This window comes from Rattus norvegicus, chromosome 4 (assembly GCF_021556685.1).
Source record: "Rattus norvegicus strain SHRSP/BbbUtx chromosome 4, alternate assembly SHRSP_T2T, whole genome shotgun sequence".
Taxonomy (NCBI): Eukaryota; Metazoa; Chordata; class Mammalia; order Rodentia; family Muridae; genus Rattus; species Rattus norvegicus.
The window spans coordinates 120613665-120639715 of record NC_141537.1 but is presented as its reverse complement, the minus strand read 5'-3'; the positions used below and the strand labels follow the sequence as shown (position 1 = coordinate 120639715).

General features: G+C 44.5%; 1 protein-coding gene across 23 annotated transcripts in view; it reads right to left on the bottom strand.

The window, feature by feature from the left end:
* The window catches only part of Aak1 (AP2 associated kinase 1), a 150720-nt gene that overhangs the window by 62195 nt on the left and 62474 nt on the right, over positions 1–26051 (bottom strand). For all 23 annotated transcript variants that reach the window (XM_087658776.1, XM_087658788.1, XM_087658778.1 and 20 more), the window contains 3 exon segments: positions 15411–15529; positions 6624–6732; positions 5245–5387 (listed from right to left, as the gene is read on the bottom strand). In XM_087658776.1, the coding sequence (XP_087514902.1) occupies positions 5245–5387; positions 6624–6732; positions 15411–15529 (371 nt within the window).

Below are 26051 nucleotides of genomic sequence, written 5' to 3'. Positions count from 1 at the left end.
AGGTAATTCAGTCAATACTGTAACATGGCCAGCAAGCAATAGAGCTTGGAGTGAACTCAGCAATCTACCCTAAGAAGAGACGCACAACTGCATTGCTGCCACGGCAGGAAGGTCAGAAGCAAATGGCACAAGACCCTGTGCCCACCTCCAGCTCTGAGCTATGGTATGGGCTGTGGGGACATGGGACTGGGCTTTTGGGCAGACTTTCTTAACCCTTTACATTCAGAAGTGCCTCTAAAGAGTTAACAGTAAGTCAGCGGTCGCTCTGGCCAGGTGTGCTTGTTCAGAGCTGCATATGCTTCCTTTGTATTATCTAACCTGTTCTCTTCTCCATTGCCCACTCCATTAGCCAAGTCAGCCATTCTTGAAAGCTTTGCTGTAAAACCTTCTCTGACTACCCAAAAAAGCCATGTGTAATTTACTGTGCACAGGAGGGGTTGGAGAAGTCTTCAGGCCAAGCCCAGCCATGCCCACAGGTTACTTATTCTGCAGTCCACAGCGGCAGAGGTACAGAATGTCCGTGAGAAGCTTCCCTGTGTTGAAAGTTTGGTCCTCAGCGAGTGCATCCAATCACTTCAGGTGCCAGGAACTCATTCACGAGCTTTATTACGTGAGCTTACAAATGAATGGACTTTAGGAGGTGGTCACTAGATATGTGTGTGCCCTCAAAGGTTCTATCTGCCCCCCGCCCCCGTCCCTTCCTGTCTCATTCTGCTTCCTATGCATGCACTTTCCATGACATTCTGCCTTACCTCAGACCCAAAGCAATGGATTAGATGAACCTGGACTGAAAACTCCTAATTACAAACCCAAAATAATTGTTCCTTCCTTTTGTTTCTGTTCAGTACTTTTCACAGCAATGAACTCTGGCTAACACAATGTGGCTTTCTCCAATGGAAGAGCTGAGCAATTCAGTGAAGACTCTGTGCAAACATGCCTAAAGCATCCATAGCTGCCCTTCTGCTGGCAAAGTTCTCCAACGTTCGCTCTGGCTGATGACTCAGAATTTTGCTCTGGATTTGTAGCTAACTACTGACATATTTATGTCTTCCTTTCCTAGTACAGTACAGCCTTTGCGTCGGGGTGGCGTATTAACGTATGATTCCTTCATCAGTGCTGTACTTTCAAGCAGGCATCCTGAAAATCTGTGAACTCATTTACTCAGGATTGGTTACAGATGACTTTTCTCCCTGGCCTCATGTACCTCACAGGACTTATGTGAAATCATGCTTCTCCAGGTTTATGTGGCCTCTCCCTTTGCAGGGGAGACTCTATACTTGTAATATGGATGAACCTCTATCTAGAAGAGAGAAAAGTTCATTCATAACAAACAGCATGGTAATTACTGCATGGGAAACCACTACAAGTGAGGAGGGACTAAGCAGACAGACAGAGCAGAGTGAGGTGAGCACTGTGGCCTGACATGAACTGCAGTCTGTTCCAGCTGCTGTCCATGTGAGGCAGGGTCAGGAACCCTAAGGACACTGCGATTCCCCCACACCTTCTCAGAGTGTCCTGTGAAAACCTCATCATCATCATCACCAATGCACTCAATGATGAATGATGCTGGACTCGGGGTGAAGACTTCAAGGGTATCTCTGATATTTGACCTTACTTAAATCTGCAAGTCTCTTTTTTCTTATCTGGGAAGTGGGGCTGACAACATTCCCATCACTGTTACAATGAAGCATAGAAGGGAATATGTGTCAAAATAAACTGTCAGTTCCCTGACAAATACATTACTGCCATTCATTTATGAAAGAAACTTGGTTGAATTTCTACAATGTGTCAAATATTCGTCTATGTCTAGGGATAAGGCTGTAGAAAAACAAAATCCAATCTCTTAGGGAGCTTAAAGTCCAAGTTGACATAAGAAAATAATTCAAATTGTCTGATATTAAAAATGTTATGGGGCTGGGGATTTAGCTCAGTGGTAGAGCGCTTACCTAGGAAGCGCAAGGCCCTGGGTTCGGTCCCCAGCTCCGAAAAAAAGAACCAAAAAAAATAATAATAATAATAAATAAATAAATAAATAAATAAATAAATAAAAAATGTTATGAGGGTTGGAGAGATGGCTCAGTGGTTAAGAACACTGACTGCTCTTCCACAGATCCTGAGTTCAAATCCCAGCAACCACATGGTGGCTCACAACCATCTGTAATGGGATCTGATGCCCTTTTCTGGTGTGTCTAAAGACAGCTACAGTGTATTTATATATAAGAAATAAATAAATAAATATAGGTAAACTGAAAAGGAAAGGCACTTCAAACAATAGTCATGCAAGGCCTCTCAAATGAGGAGACAGAATGACAGTCAGCAGCTGTGGGACACTCAGGAACAAAGCGTTTTGAGCAGGAAGCAAAAGGGAGGCACTGAGATGGGCATGTGCCTGAAGGTCTGATGCGTCTGATGCATGGGAGTAAGCCAGGGTAACCGGCCAGGGCTGTGCTAAGCTGGAGTGGAACACAAGTATTATAGGACAGTTCTGTCACTGCTGGGGAGATAAGATATTCAGGGCTTTGGAAGAGGTAATAGATTTAAGAGTTAAAACTAGGCACAGGAATAAAGTACTGAGGGCAGGAGTGTTAAATTACGGCCAATACTGGATTCAGTACCGCCTGCCAGACAATTAATACCTCCTGCACTTTTACTTACAGTGGCCCATGTAATCCTTAGTAAGCTTTGCTGTCCCCTTAACAGATGGGAAAAGACAGGCCAGACAAGTACTCACTTTACCTGGAATTGAGCTGGAAGAGCAGAATTTAGCATTAGGCTGCCTGACTTCCTCCCCAACTGTGCTGATGTGTACCATGCAGTTAATGAGTATGGGCAGTTCAGACTGGTAAGAGAGAAAGAAGGGAGCAGAGGACAAAGGGAGACGGAGGAAGAGTACTTAGGAGACATTTAGAATTTGTAAGTTTAGAAGCTTAAGAAAGCAACCATTTGGGGAAAGTCAGCTTTACAGAGGAGGAGAAAGAATAAAAGACAGTAGACAATGGGAGTAGAGCTAAGCAGGGGCAAATGGCAATGGACAGGGGTAACTGGGAGGGAACAGACTGAAAGAGAGAGCAAGGGAGAGAGCTCACTGGGCTCACAACCCTTTGAGCACTGGCAGAGTGAATAGCCACACTGCCTGGGAAAAGTCCTTAGGAACCAAGCCTGTGACTGGCTGCCATTTGGCTTAGTGATTGTTGTGTTGCTGTGACCAAAGCTTCTGACAGAACAAATTTATGAGAGAAAAGATGTATTTTGGTTCACTGTTTCAGGGCATTTTCCTCTGTCCCAGAGGACAAGGCATGGGAGCATGCATTACATCACAGTGAAGCAGAGAAAGGCTGAAACCAGGGACCAGGCTATAACTGATGCTCACTTCTGGGGATCTTCCTACGTCAGCAAGGCCTACCTCCTAAAGGCCCTACCAGCTGAAGGCATTCAGAACAGGAACCTGCTTACAGTTACTCAATACATCAGCTCTCTGAGGGCCAGTGCTGCCGACCTTCTTTCCCAGCCTAACAGCTTAGGAGCCTTATTAAAGTTGTCACTCCCAAATTCTGCACAGAGCCTTTGCTAAGGGGCCTGGAAAGCTACTTCTCACTGGCCTCTCTTCACCTCAACCAACACCAAACAGCTTGGCACTGAGGCATTTCAGACACTGGAATACCCCTGAGAAATGGAGAGGGTCAGGAAAACACCTTCAGACCTGTGTTTTAAAACTTAAGAGCCCTCACCCTGCCACTCCATGGGATCAAAGTCTCTTTTGTGACAAAAAGAGGTGACATCTGTGATTTTTCAACCTTAATACGTTTGTTCATCCTGAACTCTTCCTTCCCCTTTCTTAAGTGCATGGACTACTAGCACAAATCAATAAAAAACAAAAACAAGTTTAAAAGAGAGAAACAGGACAACAACCCGTCTCTATTCTGACTGAAAACTTAAGCAGCTGTGGGGGCAGCGGTCATGCTTTCTCTGGTAAACAGTAAAGCTGGTATAAATGATCTGCCCAGATTTGACCCCTTGTTTCAACAATGACTTGTATCTTTCCTCAAAGAAATAAAAATTAAGACTGAGAGGAAGTAATTGAAGCACTACAAGAACACCGGAATATAATGTTACACAGCACAGTACTTCTGCTGTGACTGTTTCCAGGACATAAAGAGTCTAAGGACGACTAGGAGCACTTTGAATGTCCTGTATGGAACTGGAAAGAGAGGCCATTAGGCAGGGCAGGAGGGGCTTGCTTTCAGTTTTGCCTGTGAATAATCAGATCCCATTCAGGCTAGCCTAGGCTCACACAGCTCCAACATAGACACTACTGCCTATATTTTGGAGAGGACAGAACCACAGCTCAGATCATCTGAGGAACAAGCTAAGGAGCTTGGATAGGAAGGGCTGGAGAGGCTCAGAGGTCCATGGCGGCCAGGGAACTGAAGGCTGAAAGCTGAGGGCAGACAAGTGCTACAAAGTATCCTTTGCACTGCAGCACCAAGCGATTTCTGACAGCTCCGTTGCTGTAACCCACATGATGGTGTAGAGGCAGAGAACCATGGCATCTCAAACAGAAGAGCTGGATCTAAACCCCCACACTGCTGTTGCCTGCTTGTAAGAACTTGGGTGAGACACAACACCTCTCTGCTACTTAGTTCCCTCACCTGTAAAATGTGCCAGAGAGTGTCTAAGACAGTAGGTATAAAGTTCAGGATTTAGCACACATAAATGCTAAGTTCAACCCCAACCAGGTACCAATTCCAGGCTGCAAATGCTGTCATGTGACTTCAATATCAAAGACATGGGGCAAAGTGATGGTAATCAGAACCAATTATTAAAAATAATTAGTGAAGTTTCCAAAATTTGAAAGAAGGGTGGGGACATAATCGAGAAGTATAGTACTTACCTAGCATGTGTAAGGTCTTGTGTGCAATCCTTAGTTTAACAACAATAACTCTGTGTGTCTGTAAGCATCTTTATTTATAAGCTACTTAAATTAACATATTAATTTTCCAGACCACTAAAAATGTAAGAATACAGTAATAAACATATGAGTTCAGGCATTTGAAATTTTAAAATTCTGGAGGCTCGTTGCTATTTATATTGTGCTTTTTCTTTGTATTTTCTCTCGCCAACTTCAACGTGAGCTCAGCATTGGGAACTATGTGGTAAACTTCTTTCTTGCCCTCTCAGCACATACTGCTGGGACATAGGAAACACTCAGTGAGCCCCCACCCCATGAAGTAGCCGGTCGGTTACCTTCAGGTCCCGGTGGATAATGGGAGTTTTGCACTGATGCAGGCGGGCCACAGCCTCACAGGTGTCACAGAAGATCTGCAGCACTTCATTCTCTGTAAAGCCTGTCTGGAGACGCTGGTTCATCAGGTTTACCACCTGGCCTCCTGAGACAGGACAGAGCAAGGGAAAGGACATTAACAGGCAGACCTGTCACTTACAGCTGTCCAGACAGAAGCTGATCACTGGCCAAGCCAGCACCAAACCCTAGGTTTCCAATCTCTGCTTGGGATTTGTTTTCTTACAACCCAAGGCCTCCTCTGACACATCAAAACCAGATTATTCTGGTAAGTACACAAATGTGAGCTGCCCTCATGGGATCCTCTAGTTCAGAAGCAGAAATGACATCACTGTCAGTTACTGCTGCCTGGTAGTCATGTCCCCCACAGAACTAGAGACAAGGCCACAGCCATGTATTTTGGCAAGAATTAGACAGCACAACAGATCCAGGGAGCAGGAAAAAGATGGTACCATTTCCACTTTGAAGTCTTTAACTGTGGGGGAGCTTGGTCTATGAAAGGCTACAGTAACATTTTTCTCTCTGAGAACAAAAGACTGGTGACAAATCTTACAAATCATCCAGACTCAAGTCCTCCTACTGCCTGGCATCTAAAAAGCCCTATGGAAAAAAGGGAATGGTCAAAAGAGGATAAATTGTGAAGTTCAAATTTTGTGGCATTTTACAAAATCACATCAATCATCAACAAAGGCCAAACTACTGATTAACATCACATCTACAGGGCAAGAAACAATTTATGGGCAATAGCTTTAAAAGTGGAACTAAGGGCAATTACAGAGCAGGGCACCAAACAGTAAGGCAATGACCCAAGCTTAGAACATCAGCTGCTTGGGCCAAAAGAGCCAAATCTCTAAGCAATGGGTGCGTGGGAGAGCAACTCCCAACACATTTGTGCTACAGTCCGGACTTCTCAGGATAAATGGATGAAACATCAAGCTTTCATGTATTTAGAGTTGAGAGCAGCAGCCCCTGAATGTAGCTTTACCAGGGTTACAGCCTTGGAGCAAGACGAGGGATTCTTTCACTCCATCACAGGAGGCAGAACCGTGAGTGGAGTGTGAGAAGCAGGGGAGCTGCAGTCTCTGTGAGCTCAGCACTGGGCTTTTACTGTATGCCTTCGCTGTTTGTTAAACACTCAATAAAGAACACACTCCTCATTTTCACATGATCTCATTTATATACACAGCCAAATCTTTCTACATCTTTCCCATCTGTGAAACCAGAGCATTTTCTTTAGAGTGAAATGGACAGTATGTGAAATGGTCCCCATGCCCTCAACCATTAAACTGCCAGAAGCAAGAGCTTCAGGAGGGTCAGTACACACCTCTGCAGAAGTCCATGAGAATGAGAACTTCCCATACGTCGCCACTGCTCACATTGTTGATACTAGAATCAATGTAGCCCACAATGTTCTTGTGCCCTGATAGGTCCCTCTGTGAACAAGAGTGGAGAAGTACATTGTCAGTTACAGACACACTAGGGACAGAATTAGCAGTTGGTTCCAGTAGCATAGACAATTTAAATACAGAGACAACACTAACATAGAAAAGGGAGACTGAGTTTCCGGTGGTCTTTGAGAAACCTAGTTGGATCTCCAACAGCAACTCCACCATCCTACTGAATCCCCAACTCTCCTGAACAAGGAAAGAATGAAGCACATAGAACACCTACTTGGTCACTGCATTAGTGCTCACCAAAACCATCAGCAAGGACCTGTAACACGCAGAAACAGTGCAGAGGAGGGAAACTACAACTGCTTAAACACGTCAATCTTTAATTAAAAAAAAAAAGAAAAGAAAGAAAAGAAATTGATGTTTCTCCTGTTTAGAGGGGCAAAAGTGAATTCAGCTTGAATTCTTACTTTCTTTCTCTTTCTGTGTGTGGGAGGACAGGGGTAGAGAAAAACTTACTAGCTGCAGCAATTAACAGAGTTCTTTCCGAAGCAGTGTCTTCCCTGAACAAACAACTCATGAGAGTTTGGTTGGGCAGCCTGCACAAACTTATAAAGGAAAGCCGGCACATTTCTCAACACACTCCAACTTGGCTTTTAACAATTTCCCTTTAAGAAATATATGGGGGAAAACTGCCACTTCAGCTTTGAAGACACTACAATAGCATCTAGACCAGCATTTCAGTCATAATGAAGCCTTCCCAGCTGGCCGGCGGGGTAGAAGATGCGGCATCAGCTGAAGTGCTTATCAGCTCTCAGGGCTGCTGCACGTGGGATTTAGTCCTTCCACAGGCAGCTCCCGAGCACCGCCCAGGCACGGGGAATCATCTCATACTTTGGTCCACAGAGCAGATGTCTATGGTGAGGATGCTAAACCCAAGGTTAGTAAGAAGGGTTCCCCAAGGTTGGGGAAAGAAAACATGAGGAGGAAGCTGGACATTATGGCTTTTATACAAATACAAGGTAAAATGAGGATTTGTGAATTAACTACAATACACTATCTTACTTTGATTTTAAAGACTTAGGGGAGGGTGCAGAAAATACGTGGTTCTATTAGTTTGTGTTTGATTTAAGCTCTTGACTGGTCCAGTGGACAGTGGGGCAGTCTGGAGAGCTGCCCCACCCAGCTTCTCAGAGTCCATGGGAGAGCTGTTTTTGACTTCCCTAAGCGCACATTCCAATGCTTAAAATGACGAAGTTACCTGGGAAGCAGCCTCGAGTATCAGGGAAAGACTCGAGCCCTCAGCATCAGCAGTGAAGCTCGCTACAGTCTCTCTGCACCATGAACTAGAAAGCACTGCTAACGCAGAACAGCAGACCCCAAGACAGACAGACAGACAATCACGGACACGTGCCCACAGGAAACGGCTAGAGACTGATGTGAGAATAATTTTGGAGAAGAGGTGGGGTGAGAACAGATTAAGTTGAGCAGTCTCTGTGGATTACTCTCTCAGAACCCGAGTGTGTGCATGTGAGTACTCACTGGTGCATGTGAGTACTCTTGCCTGAGGAGCCAGAAGACCACCTCTAACAGACTAGGGTTTCTCAAAGTTGAATGAAGGCTGTTCTAATACCTAGCATACGTTTACTTTACTTTGGAAAGGGGTTTCTGGTGTGGTTTTGTTTTAATTTTCCTCTCACCTCCTTACAACCGTATGCCTCTTTTCTAACTCTTCCACGGCAAACAAACACTACAACTCCAGTTAGGCAGTAAAGGAAACCAGGCGGGCCCTCAGTTCTGGAGGCCTCGCTGAACTTCTGCTATTTAAGAAGTCCAAGATACTTTTCTCTTCTCTACGCCTGCATTTATCCCCTCTTCTACACTGCTTGGCTTTTATTGTCAACTTGACACAAACTAGAGTTACCCAGGAAGAAGCAGCCTCAGTGGAAAAACAGCTTCTATGGGGTTGGACTGTGGGCATGTCTGGTGGCACTTTCTTTTTTTTTTTTTTTTTGGTTCTTTTTTTCGGAGCTGGGGATCGAACCCAGGGCCTTGCGCTTCCTAGGTAAGCGCTCTACCACTGAGCTAAATCCCCAGCCCCCTGGTGGCACTTTCTTGATTGGAGGTGTGGGCAGCTGTGGGCAGCACCATTCCTAGACAGGTGGGCCTGGGACGTATAGAAAGCTAGCTGAATGCAAGCTTAGGAGCAAGCCAGTAAGCAGCAGTCCTCTATGGTCTCTGCTTCAGTTCCCACCTCCAGGTTCCTGCTCTGACTTCTTCTCTATGCACTGTGACCTAAAAGCGTAAGATAAAATAAATCCTTTATTCCCCAAGTTGCTTTTGGTCAGTGTTTTATAGAGTAACAGAAAATCAAACTAGGACATTTTTATTCAGTTAATCTTGTATTTATGGAATAGACCTTTAAAAATGTCGCCTATAGCCCTATTCAGGAGCACTGCACCTCAGACTGTAATAGAGCTACAGATCACTGAGGGATCCCACTGTAAAGCAGACTCTGACCTGTTAGCCTTGGGCAGGACCAGTCTGGTGCCATACTTAAGGTAAGTGACACTTACCTTAGCATGGCCCTATAGCAGCGCTCTAAGTGTGGCTGACCCACAATGCTGGCTGCTCAGTAGGTTGCTGCTGGTCCACATGAAAATAAAGAGCAAGTTCATCAATCAAATCTAAGCCAGTTCCCACCCTAATGAGCTTTTACCCTTCCAAGGGGCAGCTCATCAATTCACCTTCTAGTACAAGACCCCTCAGCAGCAACTGTGCACTTTCATCAACTACTTCTCCCCCACGTACCAAGACCAGTCAACCAGGCAAAAGGTGTCTCTTCAAAAGGTGGTCCTGGGACAGTCTCACTTTCTTTGGCCACTTTGACTGCCCCTTCATTCACAGCTGTGTTGCCTTACTGTGTTTGTGTGCTTCACTTGGTGTTTTGAAGAGGGATGCCCTCAGGAGGTGAATGGAGTGCTGCAGGTCTAGTCTGATTCACGAGCAGTAAGTCAGCCCTGCCAGCCTCTGTGCCACCATTAACGAAGCTGAAAACTTTCTCTTTCTTTTGTCAGCCACACCATGTTACACATACAGTCTCACTGAGTTAACTGACCTGGGAAAACCTAAGGCTTTCTACTCACACTGCTTCTAATCTTTGCCCTCACTGACCCTAACGTTAGAGCCAACCCACTGTTTCAGTTGTGAAGATTGTTCTGTCACCCAAGGCAGCTGTTGTCCTTCCAATGGAGACATGGAAAAGCTGACAAGCATGTCTCGTTACTCTACAGAAGTTATTTGTTAATTATAAAAGAACAGAACGTTAATGGTAAGCCTGAGAACAGCCAACTTAACTTGCTTTTTCTCATGCTTATTTCCCTTGGCAACGGTGTAAAATGGCTTCTTTCATAGCACCACGAAGCCTCAAAGATGAAGAGAGATGAAGTAGACAAACCCGCATGGACCTTCCAGCTACTTTAGCTGACCTGGAGAAACCCTTCCCTCAGAGCTCCTCTACATGAAAGTCAGCATCTTGATGGAGATGGAGAGATGACAAGTCATGTTGATTTTTTTAAAATGTATAAAGTACTAAAGTCAACCTTATATATAATGATAAAGGACTGATTGCTTTCCTATGATGACTGGGAACAAAGCAAGGATAAGTATCTCATTCTTATTCAATGCAGTATATTATAAGTTCCAGACATCACAAGAAGGCTACATAGTGGGGAAAGGCAAGATAGAAAGCCAGCTCTCATTGCAAGTTTGGCAAACTGACAGGATATAGTATAAAAATTAGCTGTATTCCTAAATACTGACACTAAACCCATGGATTTTTTTTTCCAAATCTGAAACTAGTGTTAGGGGCTGTAATTTAGAGGTGTAATGTGGAGGGTGAGGTCTGGGACTAGAGAAGATATGCAAAATCATTTAAAATGACTAAAAAGAAATTAACAAGCTTTTGTACAGAAAAGCACATAATTGGCAGTAAAAGATCTCACAGATGTGAGTGGATGGAGGCGCAGACCACGTTCACTTATAAGAAGAGACCACACAGAAAAGATGTCAGTGCTCCCCAAATAGAAATACAGGTTTTATACTCTTCCTATCAAAATTCCAGATTATTGGGGCTGGGGATTTAGCTCAGTGATAGAGCACTTGCCTAGCAAGCACAAGGCCCTGGGTTCGGTCCTCAGCTCCAGAAAAAAAGAAAAGAAAGGAGAGGAGAGGAGAGGAGGGGAGGGGAAGGGAGGGGAGGGGAGGGGAGGGGAGGGGAGGGGAGGGGAGGGGAGGGGAGGGGAGGGGAGAGGAGAGGAGAGGAGAGGAGAGGAGAGGAGAGGAGAGGAAAAGAAAAGAAAAGAAAAGAAAAGAAAAGTCCAGAATGTATATTGTGTGACTTGAATGTGAGATACCCTCGCAGGCTTACTTTGATGTTTGAATAGTCAATCCCCACCTGGCACTGCTATTTTGTAAGGAGGTAAGTCTCTGCTACAGAAAGCGGGTCACCGGGAATGGGCTCTGAGTTTGTATGAACTAACCCCGCTTCCTGTCTCTTTGCTTCCTGCCTAGAAACAGTGTGACCAGATGCCTTATATTCCTGCCATCATGTCTTCCTTTCCATGACAACAGTAGATCTTCTTAAACCATGAGCCAAAATCCTTAAGTTTCTTTTATTAGGCATTTGTCACACTGGTGAGAAAAGAAACTAATATACTATAGGCTAGAATATTTTAAAGCATTCTGAGGAAAATCTGAGAGAATCTTGTTTGAGAGCATGATATGGTAGCAATACCTATAATACCAGAACTTGGTAGATTAAGGCAGGAGAATTAGGAGTTCAAGGCTACACAGTTAAGGTAACCCAAGGCTACAGCATAAGACTCTGTCAGGGGCAGTGTGTGTATGTATGAGAGTGTGCATGTGCGTGTGCGTGCGTGCGTGTGTGTGTGTGTGTTACTATGTAGCTACAATGAACGAGACTAGAAGAAATAGGTGGAAAGATACACATCCAGGTGATAAAGAGAACAAAGAAAGGCCTAATAATGGATCCCCACAATTGAAGTGTCTGGGGTGGGGGTGGGGGGTTCTGGGAGTCAAACCCAGGGCTTTGTATATGTAGACAAGAATGCTACTACTAAGCTACAATTCAGTTCAGGTGACATTTCACACCCAGGAGAGCAGGGGTCCTCTTCAAAACTGCTGCTAGAACAATTCGCCACTCATAAGCAAAAAGCTGAACTTCAACAACAGTCTCAAGGCTTATGTAAAAGTGAACTAAAAATGGTTCATGGACAAATGCAAAACTAAAATTTTAGAGGAAAAAAAATAGAAGAAACTCTTCAGAATTGAGGGCTAAACAAAAACTCCTTCAATTTGACACCAAAAGCCCAATCCATATGGAGAAGCTGTTGGGTGATCGCCTCCACAGAAGGAAAGGTGAAGGAGAAAATAGGCTAGGGAGACTAACCAAAAGGGAGGCCAAGGTAGAGGAGACTAGGGAACTCCACAATAGGAACAAGCTGTTTCCAGAGAATTCCAGCTAGGAGTTATTACCAGGGTGGGTCCATCCGGTCAGGCTCCCAGGACAAGGCCTCAGACGGTTCCAGCAGAAAACTAGTTATACATTTAAAACATGACTTGCTGAGTGTCTCAGTTAGGGTTTACTGCTGTGAACAGACACCGTGACCATAGCAACTCTTTTAAGGACAGCATTTAATTGGGACTGGCTTACAGTTTCAGTCAGTTCATTATCATCAAGGCAGGAACATGGCAGCATCCAGGCAGGCATGGTATAGTATAGGAAGAGCTGAGAGTTCTACATCTTTATCTGAAAGCTGCTAGAAGACTGGCTTCCTCGCGGCTAGGAGGAGGGCCTTAAAGCCATGCCCACAGTGACACACTTCCTCCAACAAGGCCACGCTTCCAAATAGTGCCACTTCCTGCCCAAGCATATTCAAAGCAGCATACTAAGCGAGGAGAGCCTGGAATTACACTGTGGAAATGGATACAGAACACTGAGAGCAGAGGAGGAACAAAGACAAATCCTAATGAGAATGGCCACATGGGAAAGTGGCAGTGCTGACGGCCCAGCAGATGCACCAGCAGCAGATCCCTCTCACAGCAAAGTGAAAGCCAAACTCAGCAGAGCAAATCTCTGCCAAAACTGACCAGCGCTCCAAAAAACGTGGGGTGCGGGTAAGGCTAATACCTCAGACGTGATGCCTGCAGGGTGAAAGCAGCTACATCCTGATATCCCACGGGAACAGTGCCTCACAGGAAGTAAAAACCAACAACTAAAGTGGTTTGGGAAGTACATTCAAAGAATCAACTACCATGATGACCTCTAGGATCCTGAGGTGGCACAGGAGGATGGTGTGGGCCTGCCTGATGTGTTGTTACCTCATTGACTTAGCTTTGATAAAATAAAATCTAAATAGAAACAAAAACAAACTGTCATGTTAATGCACCACTGGGCCAGAACATGATCCCATGCAACTTGTGCTTCTTGGTTTCTCCACTAGCACAAAGCCATCCCTGGAGAAGGGGAAAGAATGGGACTGCTTTTCTAACCTGGGTAAACTAGGAAGGGCATTCTAGGAAGAGATGGAGTAGCAGCAGAGAGATGCGAAGGTGTGGGGCAGCTAAATAAGCATGGAGCAAGTGTGTGGGAAGGGTTAGAAAGAGAAGGCAGAGGAGTACTGGAAGGAAGAAATGAAGGAGAAGGAAGCAGAGGCCAGAAATATCCAGGAACCTTCCCTGTGCAAACAGAGGACCTTAGGCCCACGGCAGACAGGCCCCTGTGGTCTTGAGCCTTGGGGGTAGCTGGCTGGTTCTGCAGTATTTGGTCATTCCCAAATACGCTTAGTTTTAGGCTCTCACTGCACCTAACTCTTAGTTATGCTTTACAATGGCTTTAAAGTCTGAGCACTATGGAACCACCTCTAGGTGACTCACGTGGATCTGATTCTGCCACCAGCAAACATTCATTTCACCCACTTAATGAACTACTTTCTGCAGGTTAAGCGGTGTGTCAAACTATTCTGTTTCTTGTTTTAAATAACTCACAATGTAAAGGCGGAACTCCTTAAAATGCACCAGGTGAAGCAATATATTGGAATAAACAAAAGCTGTGGAAATACCAAAAATAACAAAGTACATATTTAAGTTTCTATTATGCATTCTGTCAAACAGAGGCAAAAACAACAAACAACAACTAAGGAGCTCTTCAGAAATCTCGCTTTGCCCTGGTTATCACACCACGCATGGTCAATCTTTCTTTTAAATCCAATTACTGTTTTCACAGAAACATACAATTTTATCATAAATACACCAGCATGTACTTCTGAAACAGACTCTTGAATAATGGTAGAAATTTAAATCTGCACAAATTAGTAAGTTTGAAAGGGTCTGTTTTATGTTTAATTACGTGTCTCTGTGCACCTGTGTGCGTGCTCGTGCAGGTGCTGAGAGGCCAGAGGCACTAGGTTGTCTGAGGCTAGAGTACAATGGTAGATGTGATATGGATGCTAGGAATCGAGCTCTGGTCCTCTAGAAGAACAGTACGAGCTCTTAAGTGCTGAGTCATCTCTTGCAGTAGGTTTCTTTGTTTTTAAATTAAGGTATAACTCTCATGCCACAATGAATTATACCTAATCATCAACTTTTATAATGGAACCAGAGTATTATGAAGTAATACTATAAACTATAAAAAGCATAAAGTTGTGTCAGGACATGTTCACAGGATACAGAAGGGTGGGCTCAGGGACTGGCCACCAGACCACGACAAAGGGCTGGCAACTGATGGATGGTGGAAAGAAAGAACAGTTCCCATAGAGTTGAGCTTTCCCTATTAAATGCTTTTCCCAGGTCCCAAACTATTTCTGAGTTAAACTGCTCAGTTCCCTCAGTAAGTTCCTTTTCCCTTCAGTCCCCAGTGAGGGTGATCAAGACAGGTACAGAGTCCTAGGTATTCTGGTTGTTAGTCCCACTTTAGGTAAGCTCTTGCTGACAACTCAAGGAGCATAGCAACAAACAGCTGACTCTGGTAACTTATTACTACATTCACTCATCAGTGCCCCATACTCATCAGAGAAGTTTCTTGAGGTAGATGGTAACTAACACAGAAACTCACAACGGGTCAATGTGCAAAGAATAGGAGGCTGGGGTGCTGAGCCCTAACCGAGATGCCTGTATCACACCTCTCCCCTGGAAGTAAGTTCAGGAATCTATGTGGGAGAGGAGGCAACAAGACTTTAAGAGCCAGACTTCATGGAATAAGTGTTTTCCACAACAGGGCAAATGCACACATGAACTCCTATCAGTTATAAAATAGTCCACAAGACCTTCGAAAGCTCAAACCAGACGAAATCTCAGCATGAAGGAGGGGAGGTAGACATGAAGCCCACCCCTAGCTGAGGGGCTATTGGTATTTGATTACTACTGGAGGAGGAGAAGTCAGTTCTCTTCAATGGTGAGTATATCAACCACTCTTCAGGGCAGGCAGGCTCCACACGTAAGCCAACACAGACTGGATCCAACAGGTTTTAGGAGAGAGAACATATAGCTGGATGAGTAGAGAGATGGGGGAACCTGGGAAGAGTTAGGGTAAGGAGATGAATATGATCAAAACATATTTTAAGAAGTTAATAAAAAATACGATTTAAAAACTGTATAAGGTTTAAAAAGAAGAAGCCACAGTCACAATGTACAGCGCTTACCATGATCTGGATCTCCCTCTTGCACACCTGAAGGTCATGCTCATTGTTGACAAACATGCGTTTCAAGGCACATTTCACCCCATTGCTTGTTCTCACCAGAAAGACGAGAGCGAATCCACCTGTAAGAAGAGCACACAAAGATGAGTCATGGAACTCTGGATACCCCTCGTAGCTCTGAAACTGCCCATCAGCCAGGTTCCAAACCATGCTGGCCTAGATAGCGTTCTTACACTCTTGGAACGTACAGCCAGAGTGAGAGAAGCCCTGAATCTCTACCTCGGAATCAAGGAAGAACCTTCCAAAGAAACTAAAACCTTTTTATTAAATCCAGTACTTCCTGTCTTATCAGAGAAGCTAGACAATTCTCTCAGTGCTTGCTAACACAAACAGTTGTCAGTTTCTTTTAGGACTGACTCTCCCTTTCCCTTCTTCTTCCCCTCCCAGCCACTCCTGCACCATCATTACATGTGCTGTTGAGAAAGAAGACCCAGTGTGAGGGAGCTGCTCTCCAGCAGGACAGCAGGATTCCCTGACCAACACTCTTCTTTCCTTCATCCAAAGACAGTTCACAATTCATTAACAGACACTTATGTAACTGTAACTGGAATTCTCAAATGTGCTACATTAGTTAGTGCAGTCTTGAAGTTCCACATAGTCTCAGAGCTCCGAACGTCTACCTCCCCCCAAGCACTGTCTGAGGGGATTCTTTGATGTGAGGGTCAGATAGGCAAGGGTGGCAACACAATCACAGGTCAAAGCCTTGGAAGAAGCAGCAGTTCTACGGAGCACACAGCCCAGCTGTCTGCCTTGCACAGCTTCATCATTTAACTCAAATGTCCTGCTCATCAATCCTGTGGAACAAAAGCATCACTAATTTATTCTTTGCACAAGGGGGTACAAGTTGGCTAGAAGTGCGCACACTCCCAGTGAGTGTGAGAATTTAAGTTGAGGTTGTGGGTACTGAGTTAGCAGACATCCATAAAGATGACAGAAACCAATACGCAGCCAACACAGAGATCTTAAGGCCTCTGAGAATCAGGACTTGGGATCCACTGGAGCCATTTCGACTGCCCTGTGGCTCAGTGACACTTCAGTGCCTGTCCCCAGCACTTACTAGCCTTACAGTGACTATTCCCTGCAGTCACTAGAGCCTTACTCAAAGTATTGCTCCTTATTTTAATAAGACACATATATCAGTCTGTAAAATGTTAATGCACTCAAGTGAATCTAAGTCTACATTGTGACTTAGGAGAGACTGCTTGTCTCTCTATTGTCTGTCACCACTACTACATTCTTTAGTATTCAGATAAACACTGGACCTTCCTATGGAATCTATAACAGAAACCACTATGTCTCAAATATTTTCATCAAAAAAAAAAAAAAGAAAAAAAACCAACCCAACCCATGGCTTTTATTTTCTTGCAATAGATTAAACTCCTTCATTATCGATTTTAAACATAGAATTTTTGAGTATCTACTTTTTATTTTTGGTTTTTGAGACAAGGTTTCTCTGTGTAGCCCTGGCTGTCCTTGAACTCACAGAGATCCTCATGCCTCTGCCACTGGGATTAAAGGTGCATAAAAGCACACCCAGCTGAGTTCTTACTTTTTAAAAAAGAACATTCAGCATCAAAAATGAAGCCTTCTCTCTCTTCTCCATCCCTATTTCTTTCTAGATTTCATTTGTTTTTTGAGGCAAGGTCTCATGTGGCCTTGGCTGACCTTTAGCTGACTCTCCTGGTAAATGCCAAGGCTATCAAATGTGTACCTCCATATCATTGCCTAAATTCCATGATGCATATCTTTAGAAAATACGATCTTTAAGAGATGCAACAAAAATTAACAGCAAGAAATATGTACCGGTCTTGTCCAGTAGTACGTTTGCATGCTTAGCCCCATTTCCCTTTGCTTCCCCCACCCCCAACAGTATGTCTTACAATGTATTAGAATTGGACAAAGTAGTTGCAAAAATATAAAGCCTTCCATTTACATTCATAATTGTTTTACATACAGTCCAAAACGATAATTATTTTGCCAGATATTTTGAATACTTTATGGTTTCATTCAGCTATAGATTGTCAAGAGTAGCATCATAAAGCATCTGAAAAAAAAAATCTGTTTTGTGGGTAAAGAGGTGGAGAGAGACTTTAAGAGTTTGTATCATTATCCTGGCTACCCCAAAACTGGCCCCCTCTACTTCCCCCATCGTTACAAAAAAAACAAAAACAAAACACACACACACACACACACACACACACACACACACACACACACACACAATATCTCTTTATATAACAAGGCAAGGCCAATGTTTCTGCTGAATTAATGGGCAAATGAGTATTTCCTTCACTGCAAATAAGTAACCCTTCATTTCACTGACAGCCCGAGCTCCACAAAGTCCTTAAAATGACTTACAAAATACACATATTATCTCACAAACTGTTCACCACCTCCAAGAATTTGTATTTTAAAGGCATTTTAACGTGTGACGCTAACATCCCAGAAGGATGGACAAATCGCTTGGGTTTTGAAGCAGGTCATGCTGTTGCAATGAGAGATAAGAGCCACCAGATGGGAGCAGTGCTGCAGCAACATGGCCTCTCCAGCCAGGGCTGAAAACCCAGCAGGCCCGTCCAGATTTGCAATACCTACAATCATGATAAATCTTAAAGCAAAGCAACAGATTATCATAGCCAACACAGTCTGAACTACGCTAGTAAGCATCTACGCCTGTGTGTAAGTGGGAAAAAATTAACCAGAAGATCAAAATCAAAACCTAGTAAGATTTGTCATCCTAAAGGTGACAGCCACTACCAGTGCACTGCGGGGCAAATGGAGTAAACTACTGGGTAAGAAGGAAGGGTGGCAGCACTTCCCCAGCATGACTCCATTCCCTACATGGCTCAGGGGATCAAATCTACGCATGAGGCCTGTGCTGGTCTCATTTCACAAGCAAAAAGGGGCTCCATCTGTGAAGTGAAGCAGATAAGGCAGTAGGGTGACTGTCACACTTGACCTCTTAAGAATGTGGGGATTTAGGCTGGAGAGGTGGCTCAACAACAGTTAAGAGCACTGACTGCTCTTCCAGAGGTCCTGAGTTCAATTCCCAGCAACCACATGGTGGCTCACAACCATCTGTAATGGATCTGATGCCCTCCTCTGGTATGTCTGAAGAGAGCGACAATGTGATCACATAAAATAAATGAATGAATCTTCAAAAAATATTGTATTTTAAAAAAGAATGCGGGGATTTAATTTACAAAAAGAAATATATATATTCTTCTATTTTCCCTCAAAGAGCACTCTGGTCTGCTTTTTATATTAATGTGTATTAACTTATAGAAGAGTGAGTTTCACTATGACACATCCATACATCATATAATATACTTCTTTCATATCCCCCAACATTGTACCTTTCTTGTCCTCAATTTCTTGTTGTTTGTTGAAGCAGGCCACTCACTCTAGTCTAGGCTAACCTAAAACTCCTCTTGTAGCCCAGGCAGACTTAAAATTCATAGTAATCCTCCTGCCTCAGCCTACAGAGTTCTGGAATTATGTGTGTGAAAACCGACGCCCAGCTTTGGGTTTTTTGCTTGTTGTTGGCTTGTTTGTTTCTGAGACAGGGTTTCTATGTGTAGCCCTGGCTATCCTGGATCAGGCTGGCCTTGAACTCACCAAGACCCACTTGCCTCTGTCTCCTGAGTGCTGGGATTAAAGGTATGTGCTGCCACCAGGCCTCAGCTTTGGTTTTTAGTTTTTGATGGGAACAGAAGTTACTATTTGTAACTCAGTGTGAGTTTAGTCCTGTGTCTGTGTGGTTGGTCCTGCACTCACCCACCTGATCACCACATCTTAGAACAATGCTTACCACATAGTGAAAATTCAATAATGAATTTGTTTCCCTCTTAACTTTTACTATAGAGAATAGAAAAGGCAACAAAGTATGGCAGAGATCATGGAAAACAGTACAAATGGCTGTGAGGCTACCGCACACATGCACAGGGCTGTTATTGTGCAGGAATATGGACTTGGCATACATGCAAGTGTATGTGGAAACCAGAGGTCAATCTGAGATGTGGTTCTTCAGGAGCTGCCTACATTGTTTTGTAATACAGGCTCTCTCACTGGGCTGGAGTTTGCCAACTAGGCTAAATCTGGCCCATGGGGCCCCGGAATCCTCCCATCTTTGCTTCCCTAGTTCTGGGATTACAAGCACACCCCACCATGCCTGGATTTTTGTGTAGGAGCTGGAGATTTAACTCAGATCTTCATGTTTACACACAAGCACTTCACCAAGTGAGCTACTCCCATCCCCCAGCTCCAACCAACAATGTCAATTTCTAAGGGTGACAAGATACAGGGTCAGAGGTGGCTCAGCTGGTAAAGGCATCCAAAACTAAGCCTGACCAAATGAGTTCAATCCCTGTCACCTGCAAAGAGGAAGGGACGAGCTGATTTCTAGAGTTGTCTTCTGACAACTCCACATGTCCCTCCCCAAACTGAATGAATGAATGAATGAATGAATGAATGAATGGAGAAAAGAAAATTTAAAAAATCTAAAATGGAAACCCAAATTTTATTTGAAAACTCTAGATTTAAACATAAGCAATAAGTCACATTTTACATTAATGGTGAATAACCCAGCACTACAGAAGCTAAACCCTTTACAGCCTCTGGGCTTCCAATATTTTGCCTCAGATCTAATCTAAGCCCTTCATCTCACTGATGTACAGAGACAGGAAGCAGCACAGTAAATGTTCTCAGCCTTAAAAGAATACTTGTAAGCAAACTCCCATACACGTGCATATATTGGCTAGCAAGTTCTTGCCAGAAAAGACCCAGAATTTCCATGCTCATAGACCCAGAATTTCCACGTGGCTATTTACCCTACATAAAATAGACAAAGAAAGGTCTCTATTCGAGAACACAGAGAAAATTAGCAAGAAATTCCACAAGACCCCACATGTATCTGTGGTTTTCTTTTTAAATCAACTATACACAACACACTGGCCTCACAGTACCATGCACCCTGGGAACCGTCACAACAGGGAATGGCCTCTGCGGTCTTCTTCCCTTTTTCCTCAAACCCTGCAATCTTAGCTCTGGTTTCTCCCTACAGTAGTTTTGTTTGGCCTAAACAGACTCACTCGTTACAGACTCTCACGCCTTGCTTCTTTCCCACAGCATGTTTCTAGATTCCTTTTCTTTGTTACAGGTATCCGTAGTTTAGGGCTTGTTTTGTCAACTGTTCCACTGTACAGATGCCCACAGTTTATCTACCACAGAAGGGCATGTAAATGTCTCTAGCTTTGTTACAAATTAAGCATCTGTACGGAAGGAAGGAAGAAAGGGAGGGAGGGAGGGAGGGAGGGAGGGAGGGAGGGAGGGAGGGAGGGAGGCCTTTTTTATAGACATAGGTGGTCATTCCTGGACCACGTGACAAACTTAACCGCCCTAATGGTACCTCACAGTGATTCTGTCCTCCCCAGCACATGGCTACAGGTCTTTTCATTGTAGTTCATTGTAGTTTTCACTCATTTTCCTGTGTCCTCATCTGACGGTGATTTTGTTTGCATTTTCTAAAGTATCCTACATCACTGAAAGCCCTAGGATGAGTTACTTTCCTAATACTTTCCTGAGAAAGGCTTCAATTAGCACAGATTCAAGGAGTTGCTAAAGAAATTAATGATACAACTAGGACCTCTACTCCTCACATACATAAAGACATCAATGTCTAGCTCTCTGCTGGTAATGAGAACGTGTAATACAGGCCTCAGTATGACACAAGCTAGGTCAGAACTGAGGGCCCTGCTTCTGTGTTTGTAAGGTCAGTGAAGTGCACAGGACATAGATTATAGTCTCCCCGCGTGGCTGGGAAAATTATATATATTTATTATATATATAATTATTTATTATATATATATAATCTTGGAGCAAAACCTTTCCGTGCTCATATCAGCAAAAGATCACAACATCAAAAGAAGCTTCTCAAAGCCAGCAGAGATAACATCTCCCCGCCCTCATCACGAGGGTCAGCCCCATGCGCAGCGCTGCAGTGGAGCAGGCAGTGCCTCTGCTGCGCCTTCATCAGATGCTCCATTGTGGAGGGCGGCAGAGCCGAGGATGTTCTTCGGCAGTGACTGCACTCAGGAAGGAAAGGTGAGTCTGGGAGGGAAGTAGACAGAGCGCCCTCCATGCTGGCTACCTGAGCAGTGCTGGGTGCGACTGGGCAGGCATGAGAAGGGTGAGACGAGAAGCTGGACAGACACCCATCCTGACTTTCAGACATGGTTTTTTGAGTTGCTGCCAAAGAGGTTTTGCTGTTACTTTTAATCAGGGCCAAAATTCTAGGCAATAAATATCTGACATATGGTACCAACTTATTTTTTTGCATGTAAAAGGAAACCTTCTTTTCTAACCCAAGTCCTATCTATACCCTTGAGAATGACATTTACCTGCTTAAGATCAACAAGACAAAGGTCAAGGGAAAAGGAATTCCAAAAGGAGAAATGAACCATTGGGGCCCATTCTTAATGCAAAATAACAGCAAACTCAGACAGCGTTCTCCATGGGATGCAGCTTCTCCTTGAATTACCCAAGAAAGAGAAAATAATCATGAGAGAAAGTCGTTGAGTCAGACAGAAACCCGGCTGAGGTGGAAGTGCATCAGATGAGGGCTTATGAAAGGGGGGCTCTGGACCATGACTTTCTCTGGCCTCCATTTCCTCATCTGCAGACATGGAGATCAAGTTCACAGGTTTTATGCTGAGGTCCTCAAAGCCCTGGATTACAGATGGTTCTACAGGGGACATGGGAAGGCAAGGCTGACTTGATGCACACAGCCTCCTTCTTAGAGTCAAACAAAGCAGCTCCTCTTTCCCTGTGTCTACAAATGACGCTAGGCAAAAATAAATAAAATAATAAAATAAAATAGGGGTATGGGGACAAATGGGCTTAAAGGAGGGAGAGAAAGTCTCCTAAACCCTAATCAAGTGAGGCTCCCGACTGAGACTGAGCTGCACACTGCCGTGTGTCCGTCTTGTCTTCCGAATGTGTAGGAAGGAAGAGACCTGCATTAAAAACCGCCCCTGACTGCCCTTAGCAGCAGAGTCCTCTGGGCAAGCACACTTCATGTTCTGTCCACAGTGTTTCTGAGCCCACACAGGGATGACCAAGAAGCTAACAAACGCCATCCACACTTGACTCATACTGAAGACAACTTTGGCAGAAGTTTCAGAAGGAGTGACAATTTTTAAAGCTTCAGCAGATGGCAAGAACACAGCAGAGCCTGCACAGGAGAAAAGGTCGGTGTGACTCGTGTATCTGCACTGACTGCAGTGGAGACTTGGGCTTGTTTTTCTAAAGTCATTCTCTTGCCTCAGACTGAAATCACCATGTGCTGGGTCCTTCTGGGGAACATACCAAAGCAGCCTCCCGCCCCCAGTAGAAAGAACACCCAGATGGGGATACTTGAGGTATTCAATTCCCTCTTCCCAGCAGGGCTGTGCGCACAGGACCAGAGATGCCAATACTGTCATTCAGAACCCAACCAAGCCACAGCCCAGGTGAACCATGGCATCACTGGCAACTAAATGCCTCTTCCTCTCTAGGCCTGCAGTGACCAGGGAACATCTGTAGTTCAGGAAGCTCCCTTAGGGGTTTAAAAAAAATTCCTCCTCAAACCCCACCTTCACAAAAGGTTCCTGCCTGTTTGGAACAATAAAAATAAATAAATAAATAAATAAATAAATAAATAAATAAATAAATAAATAAATAACAAATAAAGAGTGGAAGAAATCAAGGAATTCTGGGTGAGGATCCAAAGCACACTGGCCTGGCTTGCCAGAAGCTAAGTATAATGGAGAGAGGGCCTTCCTTGTGCCTCCTGGCTACACCTTCACCGCACTGCTGTCATAAGGCAGCTATCTAGAAGATGTAAACACTGGTTGAGTCACATCCTCTGTTCACTGAAATCCACAGCTGCTTCTCCTGGTCAGAAGAACCACACTCTACTCTCCCACTGAAGCTAGGTGATCTGGGGCAGAAACTGAACGCCATGCATCCATTTGAAACTCCTCGCTAGCATCTCAGTCCTCCTAGAACAAACACTGCCTGCTACAGTGGCTGGAAGGCTCAGAGATGTCCTAGCTTCTGCCAGGCACTACAGCCCGCCAGTGCTTAACCCACATAGCCCTCTTCCCGGTCAGATCCTCCCTGCTTCCACAGTACTGTGTATACTTCAGCCTGCCTAAGGTCCTTCTGCACTTGCTTCTCCCTTGGCATGGTTAGTTCCTACTTCTCCTTCAAGTTTCTGGGAATTCTTTCCTTGACTAAGACTTCTCTGGGGGTTGGGGATTTGGCTCAGTGGTAGAGCGCTTACCTAGGAAGCGCAAGGTCCTGGGTTCGGTCCCCAGCCCCGGAAAAAAAAAAAAAACCAACAAAAACAAAAACAAAACACCAACAATAAGACTTCTCTGACTGTCCCTGGTCCCAGTCCCCTGCTGGGTCCAGCATCTTTTCCTTTAGGAGATTAGATGGGTGACTCCTGGTTTGATCCCTTCTTCCTCTGTTCACTATAAACTGCCAAGAGCAGACATGATGACCGATTCACTGTGGCACCCTGTCACCAGTCCTGTGCCTGCCATACAGCAAGTGCTCATGTACTCTGTCATAAAACCTATCTGCCTCGGACTGTAAAAGTTCCCGCATCAAAACAGCAGCAACAAGATCTCTACCCACTTTTCCCAGTTTTCCAGTCTCTCAGAATACAGAAAGGGATAGAAGGGCCAAACTTAAGAATGCTTTTTTTTTTCTTTTTTTGTGGAAGGATGATAAAGTTTCCCATAAAGGGAAACAACTTCTCTGCCTACCCTGGCGCCTAAGGACAACATAGGACAAAGGTGTCAGCACCCTTCTTGCCCAGGCAGTAAGCTGACAGTATAGCTCACAGAAACAGACACACTCATCCTTCCTACAAACAAAACAAACAAAAAAAGAAACAAAAACAAAAACCTTGTACTGGAAATGAAAAACCACTTCAGATAAGAAAAATAAATATTCAGCCCCATGATCAATCCCAAGGTATCCTCAGCTAAAAGAGAAAGGAGTCATTCCATTGGCAATTGCCTAGAAAGCAGCTAGGAGCCATGTCCACCCTTAAAGGCAGATCTCTGGGCTCTGGCTCCACCATGATTCTATGAACATTTTCCTAAGGGCTTTGCAAAAATAAATTCTGTCTGGCATTGTCTCTGTTACAACTGCTCATACTAGAACATATCAGCTTAACTCCCTGCTTAAAGTTCTCTAAGATTTCCACATTTACTGCTGCTCCAGAAAGATCACCTTCCAGTGGATCTGGATCCAGTGGCCAGGTGATGGGATATGCAATGGCATCAAAGGTATGTGATACAGAGCCCTTTACCCAGTACTGCAGCCAACACCAGGTCTCTTTCTGACCCTAAGTCACAGTCAAGCCACATCAAGTGGGTTCACTAAGTTTGACCATTGTATACCCTAACCTTAGAATTGCTTCAGCTCCATCCCTCACACTCCTCTCTTGGCTCCTATTATATCTGTTCCTCCGGAAGAAATTGAGTCTTAAGTTTCTTTTCAAAGATGCATAGTTATCTAGTGCCCTCTCTTAAGAGCATTAATGAAGCCCCTAAGCTACAGTCTAAATTCCTAAACGCAATAGCAGAATCTTTATATTTTTCTCATTTAAAAAAAAAAAATACTCCCATCCCTCGACACCTATGGCAGACAGGTGAGCTGGCCTGGAGGCTGTGAGAGTGGGAAACTGGCCCAGCCCCTTGTCTGCCTTGAGGTGACATGGGAAAGATCCATCCCCATCTCAGCCACCCTCACCAAATACCTGCAGCAGGCTGGAGAACAGGCCCTGAGACACAAAGCGAGAGAGCTGGCCCACCCCTCATCAGGACAGAGGAGGAGTGTTGGCCCCAGTGTCCAGGGCACAGGAGCACTGGTGTGCTGACCAACTCAGATTCCACCCAGACCCAGATTCAGTGCTCTAGTTGGCCCACCCCAACATTCACCCCATCCTTTGAATGGCTGGAGCCCAGGAAGGGGCTGGGCCAGTCCTGTAGATTCAAAGCTGCAGGACCTCCATGACACAGGGCAGTTACAGGATATCTAGGAGTCCTGGTGAGGATCCAGCACTGATAGTGTAGCAGAAGCCAGAGGCCTCGACCCACACCAATGAGACACTGCAACGAACATTTGCAAGTAAAGCTGTTTGAGCAAGAGGACATGCTGTGACACACCAAGACACTATAGCTTCCACAGTGAGATAGTTTTGTTTTATTTCAGTTTGTTTTTTTTTTCTTTTTTGAGGGGAGGGGGTTGCAAGGGCAGAAGGCAGATACGAAGGGATGGGGAGATGAGTGGGATTGGGGTGCATGATGTGAAATTCACGAAGAATCAATAAAAAGTTTTAAAAAACTTACTTCTGTTTACCAGTGCCATGGCATCTGGACAGAGGACAACTTGAGTGAAGTGCTCCTTTCTACTACCTTGGAGGTCCTATGATTGAGCTCAAGTCATCAAACTTGGCAGCAAGCATCTTTACCCTCGGAACCATTGTCATATAAAAATTTTTTCAAGGGCCAGAAAGATGACTCAGCT